The sequence below is a fragment of the Bos taurus genome, chromosome 21 (genome assembly GCF_002263795.3).
Source record: "Bos taurus isolate L1 Dominette 01449 registration number 42190680 breed Hereford chromosome 21, ARS-UCD2.0, whole genome shotgun sequence".
Lineage (NCBI taxonomy): Eukaryota > Metazoa > Chordata > Mammalia > Artiodactyla > Bovidae > Bos > Bos taurus.
Genome location: NC_037348.1, coordinates 65,216,936 through 65,237,489, shown reverse-complemented (window position 1 = coordinate 65,237,489; position 20,554 = coordinate 65,216,936). Strand labels below are relative to the sequence as shown.

The 20,554-nt window shown below is 60.8% G+C and overlaps 1 protein-coding gene and 1 non-coding gene across 2 annotated transcripts; both read right to left on the bottom strand.

The window, feature by feature from the left end:
• Positions 1 to 3,965: 3,965 nt before the first annotated feature.
• Positions 3,966 to 9,204, bottom strand: SLC25A47 (solute carrier family 25 member 47). Its single transcript, NM_001205829.2, has 6 exons — positions 9,177 to 9,204; positions 6,906 to 6,949; positions 6,554 to 6,625; positions 5,729 to 5,911; positions 4,609 to 4,939; positions 3,966 to 4,294 (listed from the first exon to the last, which is right to left on the bottom strand). Exons 1-6 carry the CDS (start codon positions 9,202 to 9,204, stop codon positions 4,014 to 4,016), a joined length of 939 nt encoding a protein of 312 aa, NP_001192758.2. The 3' UTR covers positions 3,966 to 4,013.
• Positions 9,205 to 19,688: 10,484 nt separating this feature from the next.
• MIR345 (microRNA mir-345) lies at positions 19,689 to 19,779 on the bottom strand. The gene has a single exon (NR_031357.1). It is a non-coding gene; the product is annotated as a microRNA mir-345 (primary transcript).
• Positions 19,780 to 20,554: the final 775 nt, after the last annotated feature.

The window sequence follows — 20,554 nt, the reverse complement described above, 5'->3', positions numbered from 1 at the left end:
TCCCCTGTGCCCATCTCTCAGGAGGGACCACAGCCAAGGCCCCAGGGAGGGTGGGCGTTGTTCTGGGTCTCAGAGGACAGGGCTGCAGCCCCACAGTAGCCAATGACGGAGGCGGGGGGCAGGGACCTCACCCCCACCCCCTGATGTAACAGAAGCAACGACAGACACCTCATGTTTGGGTCAGCTGGGTCTTGGGTCAGAGGTCAATGCCCAAAGTCACTGCTGGTAAGGGCCACAGACACTCCCACCCCCCACGTTTTGCTAAAAAACAGAGGATTCTTACAGTTCCCGAGAGAAGCCCTGAATCAGGATGGGCAGGTGTGCAGCCCAGCGCTGTCTGAGGGGTGAGGTTGGATTCGGTCCCCAGCTGCCATGACTGTTACTGTCCATCCCCTCAGACCTCACGGCACCTCAGGGGTGCCCAGTCTGGTGGACCCGATGGAGCTGGGTCTGAGGGGCAGCAAGAGCCCACGCAGGTGGAGAGGTGGGCCGGCCCCAACCCCGCGTCCCCACATCTCCTGCGTCGGCAGATGGGATCTTTACCACCTCGCCACCTGGGAAGCGCCCTGTGGACTCTGGGCCAGCCCTTCTCCCCACCCTTCATTTCCACGCTCCAGAGGACCTCACCTCTCCACGGCTGTGGCCCGAGCGAGGCAGAGCCGCTTCCCCAGCACGGCAGGGCCAGTGCCCGGTGACCACCCCCTCCCCTGGAGGAAAGCACCTGGGCAGGCTAGCAGCGCTCTCGTCAGGAAGATGACACAGGGCTCGATAGCGGTTGAACCCTTTTGTGAGCTGACCCCTTCTGCCAGCACCTGGCCAGGACGCCCCAGCATCTTCACCAGCGTACCAGTGAACCCCCAGGAACGCTCTGCGGGGCCTCGCTCACGCACGCATTCGTGCATTCCACACACACACACCACCCCTAAGCCCTGGCTGTATGCCACACACACACACCACACCCTGAGCACCAGCTGTATACTACACACACACCCTGAGCACCAGCTGTATGCCACACACACACCCCACACCCCGAGCACCAGCTGTATACTACACACACACACCCTGAGCACCAGCTGTATGCCACACACACACACCACACCCCGAGCACCAGCTGTATACTACACACACACACCCTGAGCACCAGCTGTATGCCACACACACACCCACACACCCCGAGCACTGGTTGTATGACACTGGTATCACACACACACACACACACAAGCACTGGCTGTATGACACTAGTTTCACACACACACACACGAGCACTGGCTGTATGACACTAGTTTCACACACACACACACGAGCACTGGCTGTATGACACTAGTTTCACACACACACACACGAGCACTGGCTGTATGACACTGGTATCACACACACACACACACACGCACACACAAGCACCAGCTGTATGACACCGGTATCACACACACACACCCCGAGCACTGGTTGTATGACACTGGTATCACACACACACACCCTCAAGCACCAGCTGTATGACACCAGTATCACACACACACACACACACACACACACACACACCCGAGCACTGGCTGTATGACACTAGTTTCACACACACACACACGAGCACTGGCTGTATGACACTAGTTTCACACACACACACACAAGCACCAGCTGTATGACACCGGTATCACACACACACACACACACCCCGAGCACTGGTTGTATGACACTGGTATCACACACACACACCCTCAAGCACCAGCTGCATGACACCAGTATCACACACACACACACACACACCCTAGCACTGGCTGTACGACACTGGTATCACATACACAAACACACACACACCCGAGCACTGGCTGTATGACACTAGTTTCACACACACACACACGAGCACCGGCTGTATGACACCGGTATCACACACACACACACACCCCGAGCACTGGTTGTATGACACTGGTATCACACACACACACCCTCAAGCACCAGCTGCATGACACCAGTATCACACACACACACACACACACCCTAGCACTGGCTGTACGACACTGGTATCACATACACAAACACACACACACCCGAGCACTGGCTGTATGACACTAGTTTCACACACACACACACGAGCACTGGCTGTATGACACTAGTTTCACACACACACACACGAGCACTGGCTGTATGACACTAGTTTCACACACACATACACACACGCACACACAAGCACCAGCTGTATGACACCAGTATCACACACACACACACACCCCGAGCACTGGTTGTATGACACTGGTATCACACACACACACCCTCAAGCACCAGCAGCATGACACCAGTATCTCACACACACACACACACACACACACACCCGAGCACTGGCTGTATGACACTGGTATCACACACACACACGAGCACCAGCTGTATGACACCAGTATCACACATATACACACACCTGAGCACTGGCTATATGACACCGGTATCTCACACACACACACACACACACACACACACACACAAGCACAAGCACCGGCTGTATGACACCGGTATCACACACAAACCCTCGAGCACCGGCTGTGTGCCAGGCTCTGACCTGAGTATAACCCATACCGAGCCTGCTGCCCATAGGCAGCTTGCAGTCTCGGGTGGGGTGGGGGTGGGGGCAAGAGATGGATAAGTGACCAGACGGTGAGCGGGGGGCCTAGGGGGGCAAAGCAGGAGAGACCTTCCCGCAGCCGAGGGCAGGCAGGGAGAGCTTCCTGGAAGAAGTGCCATCTGGGACCTGTGGTCGTCCAGGCAGGGGCGGGGAGAGGTGCTCCCATAGAGAGCACAGGGGTAAGCAAATGCCTGGGTTTTGGGACAGGAGAGGCCAGAGGAGGGTCCACCCATGTTTTCTGGGAACAGGAAAGAGTTTTCCGTTCAGCCAGAACCCTGAATGTCCTTCAGTCCAAAGTCACAGTCAAGGCTGGTGTCCGAATGAGTGAGTGTCCAGGCAGGGGTCGCCTGGCTTTATCAGAGGGCTGCTTCAGTGGGCACCTAGCTGTTCATGCTGGACCATCCCTGGAAGCCACGTGGTGCCTGAGAGAGGGCTGGGATCTCAGAAGTGCGGGTGTGAGGTCCCCCGTCCTCCATGCTGTGTGGCCCTGGGCAGGCCTGGCTCCCCCTCTGAGCCGTCGTGATGACCTGCCTGAGGACCCAGCAGTGCTGAGGATACATGGACCGCCCCTCCTCCGGGCCCTGTCTTGACTCAGAAAGCGGGTGGGTTTGGGACGGGGTAGAGGGGTGAGGAGAACTGGCTTCATGCTGCGGCAGGCTCCTCGCACAGACCAGGGGAGTCAGGGGGAGCTGGGCTGGGCCTCCATGCACCGTCCGCCTGGTGGGCACCTCGGCCACTCAGTTGGCGAGGGCCTTGGCCTCTGAGGACCAGCTGACAATGGGGAAAACCAGTCACCAGCCCCACAGACCACAGAGCAACATGCCTGAGCAGCCTGAGAAAAACATTTTATTAGCAACAGCTCCCCTCTGAGTCCTGCTTCTGCAGCAGAACAAGGGGGACCAGACCTCACACAGCTCCCGGGGCTGCCTGGTGCAGGGACCAAGCAGGCAGGCGCCCGACAGCTGTGCCCGGGTCCCAGGCCTGAAGGGCGGCCTGCACAGCAGGGCGAGCTGACTGAGGAGGGGTGGGGTGCAGGAACGGTGTCAGGCGGACTCAGGGGCGCCCTGAGGACACGAAGCATCGGGGAAAGGCTGAAAGGGAAGCCAGGGATGGCCCCACCAACCAAATGCACAGACAGCCCCAGGCCAACACATCCTCATCCCTGGGGGCCCACCTGCCCCTCCCTGGCTTTGACCCTCAGGTCAACTTGGCCGTGGCCGGGCGGGCCCCCGGACCTCCCCTCGTGGTCCATTGCCGGGCGGGGAGGCCCTGGCCGTGCTGGGGGGTAGTAGTCCCCTGGGTCCAGAGCCTCGCACTCCCCTCCGCCGCCTCTAGCTCCTGCAGGCCCCTCTGGGAGCTCTTGGCAGGTTGGCGCCCCACCCCCGGAGTGGGTGGCAGGCAGCAGCTATGTGAGCAGGCCCCGCGTGAGCCTCAGCACGGCCTCGTAAGCCACGAACACCACCATGTTGACAGGGAAGGCACGGCAGCAGTTGAGCAGCAGCCCCTTGAAGAGCACACGCAGCCCCTCTTCCCGAACGCTGGTCAGCACGCAGTGCAGGAGGCCACGGTAGCGCTGGCGGCCCCGGCCGTCCGCCTGCAGGCGCGCCTTGATCACGTCCATGGGGGTGGCCACGGCCCAGGCCAGCGCCCCGGCACAGCCACCGGCCACCAGCACGCCCGAGACATCTGCGGGGAAAGCGCACGGGCGCCTCGGTTAGAAGCTGCGCCGGGGAGACTGGGCAGGGTAGGGCAGGCACCTGAGGCAGGGCCTCCTGGCCGTGAGGGTGCCCTGGGCTCTTGCCACCCATGTGACCTGTCCACCGCCACCCGGAGCAGGCCTGTTCTGACTCGTGTTGGGGGCCACGAGCATCCCACCTGGGGGCCCCGGGGCCAGCGTGGCCTCGATCCGTCTCCTCTCCAGGCTGCAATGCCGGCTGGGCTGACCACCCCCCTACATACCCTAACCTGCACCATCCCAGGCCCCAGGCCCCCCTGCTCACCTGGCCGGCTTTGGCCAGCAGGAGTCAGCCACTCACAGAGGGTGGCGTACGAGAGGAAGTAGGTGGCGAAGGAGTGCCCGTCCCGGAAGAGCAGGGCCGAGCTGCCCTTGTAGAGGCCGCGCAGCCCCTCCTCCCGGGCCACCGTGGCCAGGCAGTGCAGCGGCCCACGGTACCTGGGCCCGGGCAGCGGACCCGCGGGGGGCACGGGGCAGGGGGGAGGCGCGGCCAAGGGCACCAAGGGCCCCGAGGCCGAGGGCCGCCGCCGCTGCTGCGCCTGCGTCTGTGTCTGCAGGCGGACCTTGGCCACCTCAGTGGGTGAGGTCAGGAACACCTGGGGGAGGGGGGCACGGTGAGGAGGCAGCGCCACCTGGGAGCCCTGCCCCAGGGATCCCTTAGCCTCCGCGGCCCACAGTGCTCTCCAAAGGAGCGTGAGTCCTGGGAAGCCCCGCGCTGGCCCATGGGCCACGGTGGGGCGGGCTCGGGCTCGAAGCCAGCTCTGCCCACCCGGCCGGAGCCAGCCCTTCCTTCAGCTGCACATCCCCTGCTGGCAGAGCACCCGCCACACAGTAGGTGTCGGGTCAGTGTGACTCCAGTTCATGACAGTACTCAGTCACACCATTCATCTGCTCACGACTGCCGCTGCTCAAGCGCTCAGTCGTGTCCCATTCTGTGAGACCCCACAGACTGTAGCCCGCCAGGCTCCTCTGTCCATGGGATTCTCTAGGCAAGAATACTGGAGTGGGTTGCCATTTCCTCCTCCAGGGGATCTTCCTGACCCAGGGATCGACATATTGATGTGTTATTTAACTAATGTTAAGAGTAATGCAACCCTTAATGTGAACACTGACAATACTAACATATATTATAACACAGGATCGTTTTACTCATACTATGGGCTGCCATCTCGTAGGTGCTCCCACAGGTTAGCCCCCCGGGCTGGGGGCTTCACACGTGTGACCTTAGCACACCTCTTACAGATGAAGAGACGGAAGCTCAGACAGGCCCCCTAGCCTGCCCTCGGTTACCGAGTCAGCTGCATCCTCAGCCACAGTACCCCCGCCTCCATCCACCTGTCCCCCAACTTGTGTGCCCCGGACTGCCTCACCCCTCCCCTACTCACGCGGACGAGGCCAGAGGCAAACCCCGAGAGCGTGATGTCGGTCTTGGCGGGTTTGGCGTCAGCGCTGCCGTAGCGGACCCGGCAGATGTGCGCGAGGCAGTGGCGGTAGGTGCCAAAGGACACGGACGAGACCAGGGACACGGTGCACACGGGCAGCGAGAGGCCCCTGTAGAAGCCCCGCACCTGGCGGCAGGGGCAGAGGCCCCGGGGCCCGAGTCAGGCCGGAGGCCCAGCCAGCGGTGGGGCAGGAGGGCCGGCTGCCCGTGGGGCCCCTGGACCAAGGAGCTGGCTCTCACCTCACCCCCCCGCTGCGGGACCTCAGCAAGGCGGCCTCAGCTTCCTCAGCTGTACAATGGGGCTTGTAACACCCCGGAGGCCAGGCCCTCCTGGGGGCTGCTGCGACCATAGTGGTGCTGAATTAGCAGCGTGGCCACTGCTCTTTCTCTTTCGCTCCCCTCTGGCCAGCACCGACTCCCAAGTTCACTTCGGCAAGTGTCCCTGAGGCCCCTCCTCCAGATGGGGCTCTGAGCTGGACCCCTGATGACTCCACCCAACATTCTTTGGAGGGGTGCCCCGCCTGGTGGGTCCTCCTTTGAGCTTTGAAGTCCCCAGATGCCCCTTCCAGACCCTCTCCTGGAGGCAGGACCTCACTCTGAGCGCCTCCTATGTGCCAGAACCCCAGCTCTCGTCCTCAGAGGAATCCGGGGGCCTGGTACAGCTATTCCCACTTGGAAGGCTCGGAGAGGAGCTCAGGGTTGCCAGGCTGGCTGCTGAGTGGTGGCCCCAGAGTCCACCCCCTGCCCATGACCCTGGCCCCAGGCCTACCCGCTCTCGGTGATACGTGTCCCGGACGCAGTCCCAGATGCCCGTGTACTTGGCCTCTGTCTGGATCCTGACCTATGGGAGAAGCGGGCTTCAGGAAGGGGTGACTCCAGGCCTGGGGTGAGGTCGGCAGGCCCCGGGGAAGGGCAAGAGCCAATCCCTGATGGTCACAGCCATGCTGTGACCCCCTTCACGGTAAGCGACCTGAGTCTCAGCAGGGAGAAGGGGGCTCTGATGGTCCTGAGTACACGAGGGGAGGTGATGGGGAGAGACAGGGTCTGCCCAGCAGGCTAGAAAATTCTTCTGGCCATAGATGGGGACCTAAGCCCAGGCAGGGGCCTGGCAATGACCGTACCTTCACCGTGTCCAGGGGGTAGCCCACAGCAACACCGCAGACACCTGTCAGAAAACCAGGGAAGCCGGTGAGGGGAGCAGGAGACTGAGCCGCCTCAGCGAGGGGAGGGCCCCGACCACGCTCCTGCAGAGAGACCCCACCAGGCTCTTCTTGTCCACACCACATCTCAATAGAGCAGGAGTGTGACCCCCATTTTACAGATGAGGAAACTGAGGCTCAGAAGGGTAACGTGATGTCAGCCAGGCTGCCAGTGGTCTCTCCTTCCGAGTCTTGGCCCCCTGGACCCTCCTTCTGAGAGGCAAGGGTGCTCCACGGCCTCCCCTCCAGCATCAAGTTCCAGAAGAACTGGTCCATTTGCTGGGCCCTGTCTCCTAGCCAGGCCGAGCTCACGCTCAAGCCTCAGTCTGTGAAGGGTCTGTCTGCAAGCAGGAAGCCACTGCGCCTCACAGCTGCGGGGGGTGATGGAGGGGCCATGGCCCAGGCAGAGGCTGGGGACGGAGAAAGCCCGGGGCACCAGGCCTCCAAGAGGGATTGCTGGAAGCACAAGTTTGCATGAAACGGAGTAGAACTCGAGACTTCAGGGACCAGGGCTCTCTGCCTCCTGCCAAGAGGACAGGTGCCAGCTTCCTTCACTTTCTCCTCTCCTAACACCAGGGTCTTAGCCAAGCCCCTGGCACTACCACACGGAAGACAGAGAGTGGGCAGGTCCCTGGGGTTTCATCCGGGGGGAGGAGGGGCTCATGAAGACCACCTGAAAACAGGAAGGTGTGTGGGGGCTGAGCCCTATTTATTACATATCCCAGGACTCAGTAAATATGCACGAATGAAATAATAGTGAACGAACGAGTGAAGGAACAAAAGGGGGGGAAGCCAAAAAATGGCTCACTGACTTGAGAATTACCTTCCTCGACCCTTACATATGGCTTCCCAGGTGGCTTGGCGGTAAAGAACAGGCCTGCCATGCAGGAGACGTGGCAAGAACCATGGGTTCAGTCCTTGCGTTGAAAGGTCCCATGGGGAAGAAAAAATGGCAACCCACTCCAGTATTCTTGCCTGGGAAATCCCATGGACAGAGGAGCCTGGCGGGCTACAGTCCATGGGGTCGCAAAAGGTCGGACACGACTGAACGACTAAGCACACACGCAGGCACAACCCTTACGTTATACCACACCACGCTCCTGCTCGTCCATCAGAACCCTGCCACACCATCACCTCCTCTGTGGAGCCTTCCCTGACCCCCATACTCGGGGCTGCCCCCGAGCCAGAAAACCGTTGGTCACATGGCTGTCACAGGGCTCTGCTGCTATCCAGAGCTCAAGTTCTTCAAGGAAAAGGCCCAGGTCTGCCTCCCTGTGTCCCAGAGCCAGGCACAGAGAGCAGGAGCCCTTTCCACCCAGGCCTTCCCAGGGCCCTGGCGCGAAGATGTGGGACTCAGGAGCCCTTCCTGCTATGAGATCCAGGGCAGGTCAAGCCCCGGCTCCTTAGGGGGCTGATGACCAGGAAAGCCTCAGGCCCGGCCCCCAGCGGGAACCTCAGACAGCCCACTGGTAAGGCCTGGGCCGGGTCATTCCCATCTCAGCACTGCCCACCCCTTCTGAAGAGAACACCCCACGCTATTCCTAGAAGTATTGATGAGCAGCCCCTGCCATTTCACAAGAGGACAGAGGTCGAGGGCGCCTCACCCAAAATAGCCTGTGTGAGCTGAGCTGGGAGGAGCAGATCCCCTTCCTGGATCCGGCTTTCACAACAGCCTTCTCTCCAGAGGTGAAAACAGCCCAGCCAGGTGGGGACGGGCCCACGGGTGCACACAGCCAGGGAGCCAAGGGGGTGCCAGGCTCATCCGGGACCCTCCCCCACCACACCTCTGCCCTCGCAGTTGGTCCCCACCGTCCAACCTCTCCTGGAGCCTCTCATCCCATCCTTCTCCATGCGCGTGGCTCCCAGCCTCCCCCTGGCCAGGCAGAGAGAGCACCCACCCTCTGCACCCTACCCCTGCCCGCCCCTCGGCCTCCAGGCCGAGCCCCCCAGGCCAGAGTAGAGTCGCCCCCACCCAGCTCCTCCTGGGCTCTGGGCCGCCTGCCCCGTCGTCTCCCGGGAAAACTCCTCTCTCCTCCCAGCACCTGTGCCCCCCCGCCAGGCACCAGCCACCTCCTGGAGGCCTCAAACCTCACTGCTGCCCTGGGACAGAGAGCCTCCTTCCAGCACCCCCACCCCACCCAGGTCCCCCGGGAGCAACGGCCCCCTCTGAGGCCCCACGGTGCCCACTCTTACCTCCGATGGCTCCAGCAACAAAATCCATGGAGAGCGCGGGTGGCGGGGGAAGGTGCAGGGGTCAGGCTGCCTGAGACGTCGGTCTGGTGCCACCACCAGGGTGGCTTCCGAAGCTGCCCGCGGGCTCCTCACAGACCTTAAATAACCGCGGTGGGGGCAGGGACAGGACGCGGAGCCTGCTGACCAGTGGCCCCAGGGGCAGAGGCCTTGCCGGGCCGAAGGCAGGTCAATGCCCACCTGGACTCCCTCCCACCTACCCCAAAGGACCCTTGTCCCAGTGCCCTCGGGATCCAGGTGTCGAGAAGTGTGTGAGAGGCCACGGGTGACGTCAGATTCAGAAAGTATGATCGCTACCACCACCTGCAGGCCCAGGTTTCAGACCACCCCCTGGGGAGGCTCTGACGCCCCCACTTCTCCAAACCCAAGCTCAGCCCTTATCCATCCCTGGGCCTCCCTGACTCCCCCGGAGTTGCTCCTGCCCGGGTAACCATCAACGTTCCCTCACTTATTCATTCAATAAACACTCTCTGAGTTGAGCCTGCGCTCAGGCAGCCCAGTCCCATCCCCAGGGAGCTCCAGCTAGCAGGGAGGGAGTGGGGATGACGGGCCACCAATGACACAGCCTCAGGGAGGCTGGCCAGGGCCCTCCTGTGAGCAACCCAGCCACAGACCAAGGTCTCCATGTCCTTCGTATCACCCTGGGCCCCACTCCGCTTGCTGCTTCCACATCCATCTCCGTGTGCCCAGGGCTCCAGCCAGATCCAACTCTGAGTCCCCAGCACCCAGCACGGACCCAGCTCTGAGCAGGGCTCGCTGAGGAAGGGGACCAGGGGCCAGGGCTCCCGACCTTGCCTCCAACCAAATCAGGGCGCTCCTAAAGGGGAAGCCACTCCAGTGAGAGGCTGGTCACTGGGAACCACTGTAAAGGATGGTGACCTCTCCCTGGCTGTGCCCTCGCTTTAGTTAACCAAGCCCTCCTTCGCCATCTCAGGGCGTCCTCGTCACAGCCCCAGGAGGAGGCAGAGCTGATGGTCCCATTTTACAGATGGAGCCACTGAGGCCCAGAAAAAGGACTCATCCAGGGCCATGCAGGCAGCAGGGCCGGATTTGATCACTGGATACTTACCCAACCAGACGCTCTCTGATGACGCGGGCCAGGCCCTGAGACCCATGGGCCCTGCCCTCATGACTCTCACCCCCCATATGACACCGGAACGCAGCCCTTCACGGACACTGAAGATTAAGGAGGCTGTGCACTTGCCCAGGGAACACGGTGCGTGTTTTGCCAACCTGGAAGCTGGCAGGACTGGGAGAGGTGTTGGCACAGCAGCACCCAGGCAGCCCCCTCTAGGCAACCCTGGGGCAGGGGTTGTGTGTGGACCGCAGGCTGACCCTGAGCAGGTCGCATTGACAGAGGGGGATCCCCACCTCCTGCCCAGGTGTTTGTGGGGCGGGTGGGGGACACAGGCTGGCAGTGGCCACTGCCACAACAGAGGACAAAGGGCAAGAGGCAGCCCGTCCAAGGCCGGTCCTGAGGCCAACCTTGACCTTTAGAGAGATGCAGGCCAGCATCCTGTTAGGAGCCAGGCTGCCGCCCTCAGATCCCAGCCCCGAGACCTCGGGCGAGCTCTCGACTCCTCCGTACCCCAGTCTCTGCCTCCACGAGAGGAGGACGGCACCCACGTTGTGTCGGGGACCACTCGGGGCACGCTCTGGGTGTGTCCCTGGGGGAGTGGCTGGCCAAGCGTGCAGGCTGCGTTAGTAGGAGCGCAGGTTCCCGAAGCAGGGAGTGGACAGGCCTGTTCTGAGCAGGCCACGTCCAGCTGGGACGCTACACTGCGGAGGCCAGTCCTCTGGATGGTGAGGGAACTTGAGGCATGCAGTCTAACTGAAGAAACAGGGAGAGGTCGAGTTCCATGTTTCCTGCAGTGTCGGCCCCGGGCACCCGAGCCAGAGCCCAGGAACCGCCCTGGGTACCTTTCCCCCTGCACCCTGCATCCTGTGAGGCACCCAGTCCTGAGGGCAACCCCTTGATGTTCACATTCAGATCCACTCCTCTATCCACCTCCACAGCCCCCAGCTTGGTCTCCCAACAGCCCACCCTGCCCATGCCCCCCACCATCTCACCCAACCATGCCCCCAACCACCCCCCAACCATCCCCCAACCACCCCCCAACCACCCCCCAACCATTGCCCTGCCCATCCCTCCCACCCACGCCACAAACATGTTGTGCCTACTGCATGCCACATCCTAGGCACCGGGGCCACTTCAGTGAACACAGCAGTAAACACAGGCAAAAGTCCCTTCCCTGTGGATCTTATGATCCAGGGGAGGAGACAGACAACCAACACAAAAAATAACCTAAATAATGAGTCTGCCAGAGAGCAGTCTGTGCCAATGAGAGTCGGAGCAGGAAGGGCTGGGATGGGGGTGTTAGGGCAGCCCTAGAGGTGGCATTTCAGATGAGCGTGCTTTCTCGGTCACTGTCGCCAAGTTTCACGCGCCCTTTGCCTCCTGAACAAACATGCCCAAACTACCCTTCGCCGCAGCAGAAACAGAAAACCTGCCGCCTCACTGTAGAGGCTGCCCCGTGCAGGTCTGAACACGCCCCCAGCCAGCTCCGAGCTGCATCTGTCTCTGAGACCACCGTGCCCGGCCCGCGGTGGGCACCCTGGGAAGAGTGGATGAATAAATGCGTGAGAAAAATGAGTCAGTGAGTGTATTGGTGGATGGACGGACAATGGTCAGAAGGACTGACAGACGGAAGGACAGACAGATGGATCGAAACGTGGGTGGATGGGTGGGTAGATGCTGGATGATGGTTGGACAGACAGATGGATGAACCCGGGGCAAAGCCATCTGCTCGCACCTGACCCAGGACAGAGCAAGGAAGCCCCCTGGTGGCAGGTGGGGGTTTGGGCTCAGGAGGAGTTGTGGCTCACCCCCCACCCCCACCGCATGGTTTGGGGGAGACAACAGGAGGCCGTCTTAGCCTGGGTTTGGCTCCTGGCTCCACCCCTCCCAGCTGTGTGACCTTGGGCCAGTTGTGCGACCTTTCTGAGTTGCATGCTTGGCAGGAGTCAGAGCCCAGGGCACCCGCTGGGGCCACTCCAAAGGGTCACTGTTGGAGCAGCAAGGTCGGCTTTTGGCTTTCGGCTTCCTCCTCCAACAGCAGGGCCCACCCCGCGCGGCCCCAGGAGGCCCAAGCGAGGAATTCTGAGCCATCCTGTAAGGGGAGACAGACACGGCACAGACACCAGGGGCCCCCGGGACAAGGGGAAGTGGGGCGCAGGCCTCACCGGACATGGTGGCGGGGGAGCTGCAGGCCGAGGTGCCGGGGAGGAACCTGATATCCTAAAAGGCGTGCTTACGCTTTATAACAAGAGGGATAACTTCAAGTTACTAACAAGACATCCAGACCAAAGAGACGCAGCCGGCCTCGAGGCGAAGGCCCCGCCTCCCGGCAGGATGCAGGCAGACACCTCTGTTTTCACTATTTTGTCACTTGCTGCCTTTCCTTCTCAACCCCTCTGGGATGCCGCGCACCCGGGGACTCACTTCTCCTGCGCGTCCACGGTGCCCGTGGGGTGGACCAGGAGGCTGAGCCAGGCTGCCTGGGCGTGGCCCTCACCCTGAGGGGCTCTCTGTGAGGTCCCCTGGGGCCTTAGTGTCCTTGTCTGTAAAACGGCAGCTCTGCTGCTGTCCACCCATAAGGCTCAGGGAGGACTAAAGGGTCAGCAGGCCCTAGGCTCCTGGAGCCAAACTTGTAGCTCTGAGTATCACAGTTATGGGATTTCACAGGAGGCCCAGGGGTTAAGACTCCCTACGCAGGGGGAGGCACAGGTTCGATCCCTGTCTGGGAAACGAACATCCCACAAGCTGCATGGTGCAACCGAGATAAAAGAATAAATATCACTGTTACGATGTAACTTGCGGGTGATGTCAAGGACAGGCAAGTGGGATACGCCTGTAAAATACAGAAAGTGCTCCAGGAGTTATGCTTTGAGGTCTTTGTGTTTCAGTGGGTATGTTCTCAGAGGGGAGTTCACTGGGTCAAACCCCCCTGAATGAGTCACATCTGTTTATTTCTTTTTGGCTGGCCTGGGTCTTTGCTGTTGAGCCCAGGCTTTCTCTAGTTGCGGCCTAGTCGGGGGGACTCTCCCTGTGGTGTCTTTCCATTGCGGTGGCTCCTCTTGTTGCGGGGCAGCAGCTCCAGGTGCACAGGCTCCTTAGGTGTGGCTCACCGGCTTACTGCCCTGCGGCACGAGGGATCTTCCTGGACCAGGAACCTAACTCGTGTCCACTGCATTGGCAGGCAGATTCTTAACCACCAGACCACCAGGGAAATCCACCTGAACTATTTTTACCTATCATGCACTTTGCCATTTTGGCAGGATTTGGAAGGGCAGGGATGGGGGCAGTGGGACTTCCAGGCAATGAGTCCAGAGTGGGACACTGGGCCAGCTCCAGAGATGGGCATTTCCAGAAAATGAGGCTCCTTGGCAAGACTTGGATGAGTTCAGGAGACTCCGGAGTCACCTGGCTCACTCTGTGACACTCTAAGCCTCCGTCTCTTCATCTGTAAAATGGGACAGGAGACAAATTTGTACGCTCAGGGGCTTGGCGCCTGCCACGCTCTGCCTGCATCCCACGACGCCCCACTGGGGGCTGCAGCCCACACAGCCACAGGCGGGAGCTGAGGCTGCACCCACCTCCGGGTGGGGGAGCATCTCTAGGGTGTAACTGGTTTGCAGGGTGGATGACCCCCCACCTCAGACCTCCCAGACACCCTGGCCTCCCTCTGACATCCTGAGGGGTTAGGGCCCTGGCTCCCAGGGTCTCAGGGTTGCAGAGCATACAACAGGGCGTCCCCAGCCTGTGCCTCCACTGGGGCAACGGGGCCAACAGGAAGGGCTGCCCTCAGCTCCCCCGCCCCCATCCCCCCCAGGAGCGGTGTCTTCATGTCTGAGCTCAGCACAGAGCTCCAGGCCCCTGGAGCCACCCCCGTGTTACAGACGAGGACACCGCGGCCAGAGAGCAACAGTGACAGTTAGGGGAAGGCCTGGAATTTGAGCCCAGCGCTGCCACGGGGGACACTGATTAACGTGACCCCGAGACTCAGTTTCCCTATCTGCAAACAGGGACGACAGCCACCTGAAGCAGGGCTAACGCAGGTAAGGACTATGAAGGCTCCCCGGCACTGGTCATCAGACGGAGCAGAAGCGACCCTTGGAGTGCCAGCCAGCAGCCTCAGGCCTGGGCCAGCGGTCAGGTGCCTCCAGCCCTGCCCTGTCCCCACCCACTCCCTGGCCCGTCTCTTCCGTTCCCAGATGCCCAAGCAGTAACTTAAGCCCTTCTGGTCACTTTGTGCAGCCCCTCCTGTTTTCCAGGCCCCTGTGACCCCTTCAGCGATGCACAGGAGGCATCCCTGGGGCCCACTGGTTGGGAGGTTCTCTCCAGGACAAGGTAACCTCTGACACCACGAGATCCAAGGCCCCGGAGGGTGGAATTGAGGAATGAGGCTCTCGTCAAGGCAGGGCCTGAGGCCTATCGGATCTGCTGATCTGGGAAGGGAAGCTATTGACCGCTGTCAATAATTCATTCCTTCATTCCAGCACACACCTTCTTGTGCAAAGCCCACGCAGGCATCCAACAATGATTCAGAGGCTTGCCCAGCCTCCCTGCAGCCCTGGCCTGCCTGGGGAGTACATGCCTTCTCTGGTACTGCCTGAGAAATTATCCCCATGAGGAGAAGCCTCTGACATCAAACATTCATGTCTCACAAGTTCTGCAGGTCGGGACTCGGGACCAGCGTAGACGTGTGGCTCTGGCTCAGGGTCTCTCATGCTGAGGCCATCTTAAGCCATCAGGGGGGCTGGAGGAATCCCCCGTCCAGAGTGACGCACTCACAAAGCTGTTGGCCAGAGGCCTCAGTTCCTGGTCTCATGAACCTCCCCATGGGACTGCCCGCATGTCTGCACAAGAGGCCCAACGTCCCCCGCAGTCAGGGGTCCCAGAGAGAGCATGGTGCAGCTATGGTGTTCCTGAAGGGGGAGACCCCAATCACAGGCAGAACTGGAGCGCCCGCCGTGGGGTGGGAGGCCGTTCCCAGCATGGCCAAGACCCGCAGGCGGGCAGCACCAGGTAAGGCTGAGAAGTAGATTGTCGGGACTGGGGGAGGCGCCTGGAACACCCCGGCTGGAGCATGTGGACACGGCTCATTGGTGCGGGCACGGCACGTCCAGCGGAAGCGGTGGCTGGGTGGGGCAGAGGCTGGGGAAGGATGGGAGGTTGGGACAAAGTGTCATGGAGCCAGCTGGGAAGCAAAGGCAGGCACTTCTTTTTAATTTTTATTCTTTTTGCTACACCGTGCAGCATGCGGAATCTTGGTTCCCTGACCAGGGATGGAACCCGGCACACTTTAACAGGAAGTGCCTGAGGGCAGACTCACTCGGGACCAACCCCCCCACACACACACGCCCACCCCCAGCGCCAACAGACACTCAAAGGGGTGGCAGAGGCCTGCCTGTGACCCTCCCTTTGGACAGCAAAGCCCCGAAAGGGCTTCATCTGGGAGGTGAGCCTAACCTCCCCCCCCGACCCCCACCGGGAGCAAGGCACGGCAGCCAAGAGTCAGGCACCCAAGGGGGCCGAAGATGGGGCTGTGGTGGGGGCTCCAGGGAGCAGAGCCCAAAGGAACAGGACTGGAGATCATGGTGTGGGCAGAGGGGTCCATGCCCCCTGCTGGGCCACAGATGACTGCCCGAGCCTGGGTCATCATGAAGCCACAGGAGGAAGGAGGAACACAGAGCTAGCGAAGGCCTGTCCCACCAGAGGGGTTCTGGAAGGGGAAGCTTGGGCTTGGGTTCCAAGAACCACAGCGGGCTCCTGAGTTCCAGGAGGCCCTTCTCTCAGCCCTTTCTCTGTCCCCTCCATTGCTCCCCAGGGCACCCGCCTGCCATCCCAACACACATTCCCTGCCCGGGGCAGCGCCCCGCCCACTCCTGCCCTGCTGCCAACTGCACCCACACGGCCTCACCCTGGCGCCCCAACCCCAGCCCTGAACAGGGGCACACTGCCCTCCTCTGGCCACTGCCCTGGGTGCCCGCTCACGCTGCTCGACAGCCCCGGACCATCTGCTGGTCCAGCCATCCCCCCACCATGACAGCGGGTGCCCCCAGAGGGCACTGCCCTAGGCCTGGCCGCCACCCCACCCCGCGCTGACCCAGGGGCATGACTCCACGAGGCCCGTGGGCAGCAAGCACACCCCATGTCCGCGCTTGGCCGAGCCCCTCTGCCCTGACCAGTCGAGCCAACCCCAGCTGGGGTCCACCTCTGTGGCTTTCTGGGTCTGGGGCACCCCCAGGCTGATCCCGTTAACTCTATTTTTACACCAGAAGCACTTGCCGCATGTATTTATATCACGCTCCTTCTTGAGTTTCTGGTCAGATCTCCATCTGGCCAGAGCCTCCCTCGCTTCGGCCTCTCGGTCCACCCCCTCCACGGCCAAGTGGGTGCCAAGCGAGTGGAGGCCACACCCGCCCTGGGGACTCCGCCCCGGGGACCACGGTGACTGTATCCCACTGAACGAAGGTGCCAGAAACCCACACGGCGTGGTGGCCCCTTTGGGGCTGATGAAACTCAACTGAGAGACATGAACTCTGTAAAATCCACCCAATAGGAGAGCGCTGAGCATCTCAGACTCGGGAGGGGCCACCAGGACAGGGACTGGCTGTCCCCAGGTGGTCTCAGGCCCTCTCCCCTTTGAGGCACAGAGCCGACTCACTCACCAGGGAGGCTGAGTTACTCCCAGAGTGGACCAGACCTGAGGCCGGAGGGACATCCAGATGGAAGACGTTTATCGGCAGGGAGAAAGACTCGTGGGGCGGAGCCAGCTCATCAGCACCCAGTGCTGGGTCCAGGTGGACCCCCTGGCACAAAGCCACCCCCACCCCGCCCCACCGTGTTCCTTGCAGGGTCTTCCACGCAGCCAGGAGGGGTGCAAGTGGAGACTGGAAAGCAAAACTGAGCCAGAGATCCCTGAACCTGTCCTGGGAGAAGGTCTCCATCCCTGAAGAGGCCGGTTTCAACGCAGGTTTTACCCCCACCTGCTCCCTGAGGCCGAGGTGGGGCCTTGAAATCTGCACTTTTAGCTTGTCCTGGGAGACTCCAATTCCAGAGGTCTGGGGGGACCCGTGGCCACAGGGCAGGACAGTCCAGAGCCCAGGTCCCCTCACCCAAGGGTGCCTGCTCACCCCCTGCTGTGTGCCAGGCCAAGTTTAGTGTTACTTAAAGATGATAAGGTCCCCGCCCTGGTGGAGCAAACATTCGAGAGGAAGAGAGATGTTAAACATTTAGAGGAACATGCAAAGTCATTCTAGGAGCTGGGGCAGAACAGGGCATGGGGTGGGGTGGGGGGCTCCGCAGCCAAGCCCCTTTTGAGGAGCTGAGAGTTGAGCAGGGGCTTGAGCCCTGGAGAGGACTATACCAGGCTGGGAGGAGGAGCGCACCCCGCCCCCACCCCGGGTTGGGGACACAGCCAATTCAAAGGCCCTGGGGCAGAATGAGCTTGCAGTTGTAAGGGTTCGGCCAGGTACCTCGGGCTCTGAGCCTGGGTTTTATTCCAAGTGGGGGGTGTGGGAGGCAGTTAACAGCCCCACCCTCCCCACCGTCTGTGCCCAGGAGCTTTGGAACCTGTTCCAGTGGCTCCCATCCTAAAACTACACCTGCCCTGGCTCCCAGGCCCACCCTGCACACCCTCCAGCTGAGCCCAACCCCCCACAAGGTCTACAGACCACCCCCTACCCCACAGGCCCTGAGACATCTCAAGCTCCAGCCTTGCTCCCCACCCAACCCCGGGGGCCAAATAGCCTCCCACCACTGAATTCAACAGATTCCAGGGTGAGAGACTGCTGTTATTAATTTTCCCACACCCAATCTGTCTTGTGTCAGGAATTACAAACGCCCTGCAAAACAAAATCTTTGTCACACACTCCCAGTGACCCGGCCTGTCCCCTGCTGCCCCGTGGCATGTTTCCCCTCCCTGCTGTTCCCTACTGCTCTGGCCTTGGGCCCCTCCCACTTCTTAAAGGCTGGGGTCTGAGTCCCCCTGCAAGGCAGCCTCCCCAGGAAGGGTGGGAGGGACCCGGGGCCCTGTGGAACCTGAGAAGTTTGAAAAAGCAGACTGTTGTAATCTCAGGAAATGAAGCAGAACAGATATGGACCCCAGCAGCTGATGTAATGACGCAGGCCCATTGCCTACAAGCTCATTTCCTTGGCTAAGGCATCTTCACTTCTTTCGGGTCTCCCTGCCAGCTGCGTGGGAGGCCCTGGAGGCCAGGGAGGTGGGTCTTCTCTGTGCCCACTCCAGGTGCAGAGCACCACCCAAGTGAATGATTCTCAGGCAGCAGGAATCACTTTTTTTTTAATGCATGATTCTTTTTTTTTAAAAAAAATGTTACTTGGTGGCGTCAGGTCCTAGTTGCGACTCTCGGGATCTTTCTTTGAGGCACATGGGCTAATTGCAGCGCGCCAACTTGCTTGCCCTGCAGCATGTGGGATCTTAGTTCCCCCATCAGGGATCGAACCTGTGTCCCCTGGGTCTCAAGGTGGATCCCTAACCACTGGAACCAAGAAGTCTTTGAACGATTCTTTAGGGAGGGACGGCTTTCAGTGGTTTAGTAAGCCAGCAGTACACACACCCCCGTGACCCCAGCCCCTACCAGTGCCTGCCTTCGCCGCTTCCTCACTGCTTCCCCAAACGCTGTTTCCAGCAGATTCTGGGATGCACCAGCACCTGCCCTGGGGTGCTCCCGGTTGGAGGTTGACCCCCAGCACCCACCGTGGGCACACCTGCCCCAGAGCCCACCCTTCTACTGCTCACCACTTGCTGGACCTCTGTCCCCAAAGCCAACAAGCCTCAGCCTGAACACTGGCTCCCCCAGTCCAGCCCCTCTCCAAGTCCTCCCTGCAGGGTGCACAGCTCACCGCCTGCCTGAAGTGCAGGATCCAGGATCCATCCCACTGCTACCTCTGCGGATCCCCCGCCCGGATGCCTGCAGGGTCTGCCCAAATGCAGCTTTCCCCAAGGAGCTTTCTAAATACTGAGTGCTCATTGTGTACCAGGCTGCTGGGCTGGCCCAAGGACAGGAGTCAGGGCTCATGCAAGCTGCCCCAAGCACAACATTAACTTAAAGGCACTTGTGTTCTCTTTGTCTCCTTATTAATCGGTCCATAAGAATTTTCTGACTTACTGCCCTGTTAAGGTTCTTGACTCTCCTTCTCAAACCTCCAAAAACAGATACGGAGGCTGCAGGCATCTGTGCTTTCCCCCTTGAGGCCTCAGCAACCCAGGGACCCCTGTTCCTAGAGGTGAGTCACCTGGATGTAGGTTGTCCAGTTTAATCACTGTGACTTCAAGGCCTCCGGCCAACTCCCACCTGGGTTTTGGGTCTGGGCTTCTCCTAGGGCCCACACCCTTTCCTGGCTCATGAGTCTTGTCAGAGGCTGGTGATATTCAAACCCAGGCCTCCAGACCCCTAGTTCAGGGCCCACCAGCCATCACAAGCACTGGACTAGGAGTCAGCAGACCTGGGTTTGGGTCTCAGATCAATGGATGTTCTCTTTAGATTCTAAGAATAAAAGGAAACCATGCGGAACCATTGGATTTAGAGTGGCCTCTGATCACCACGATAATTAATGCACCGGACAGGTATCCCCTAGTAGCGAGTATATATAATCTTTAAAACCCGTCTGTGAGGTATATATCCATGGTAACCTCATTGTCGATTTCAGAAATAGTAACATGCAAATAAAAGAACTGTGTGATCTGCAACCCGGAAACACCGGACTGTGTGTCCTGATCGCAAGAGCATGAAGGAAGTTGGGCGAAGGCCTGAAGTTGTCATCTGACTCACGGTGAGGGAGAAAGCGCCCGGCCAAACCGAGTCCAAACCGTACAGTCCGGACTTCACGAGGTGCTGGAGAAGGGCAAGTGGGAGTCTCCGACCCGGACGCTCCCCAGGGAGGGGTCCTTGGCCGCGGCCAATCCCAGGGATGGGGGAAAGCGGACGCGGAGCAGAGTCGGATTCTGCTCTTTCTTAATCCACCCCCACCTCCCGCCGCCCAGCTACCTGCGTAGACCGGAGCCCAGCGCCCTCCCACTTGGCCTTCTCACATACCCTCCCCTCCGCCAGGCGGTCCAGGCCCCGAGGCCTTCCAGAGCCGCGGTTTCGTGACCACACCGCGCCCGATCTGGCCTCTCTCGCCCCGCGGCTCCAGGACGAGTCCAGGAACCTCCCCTTCGCACAGCTTTCCACGGCTCCCCAAGTTTGCACCCCGAGGTCCTGGCCACGCCCTTCGCCCCGAGCGCCGTGGG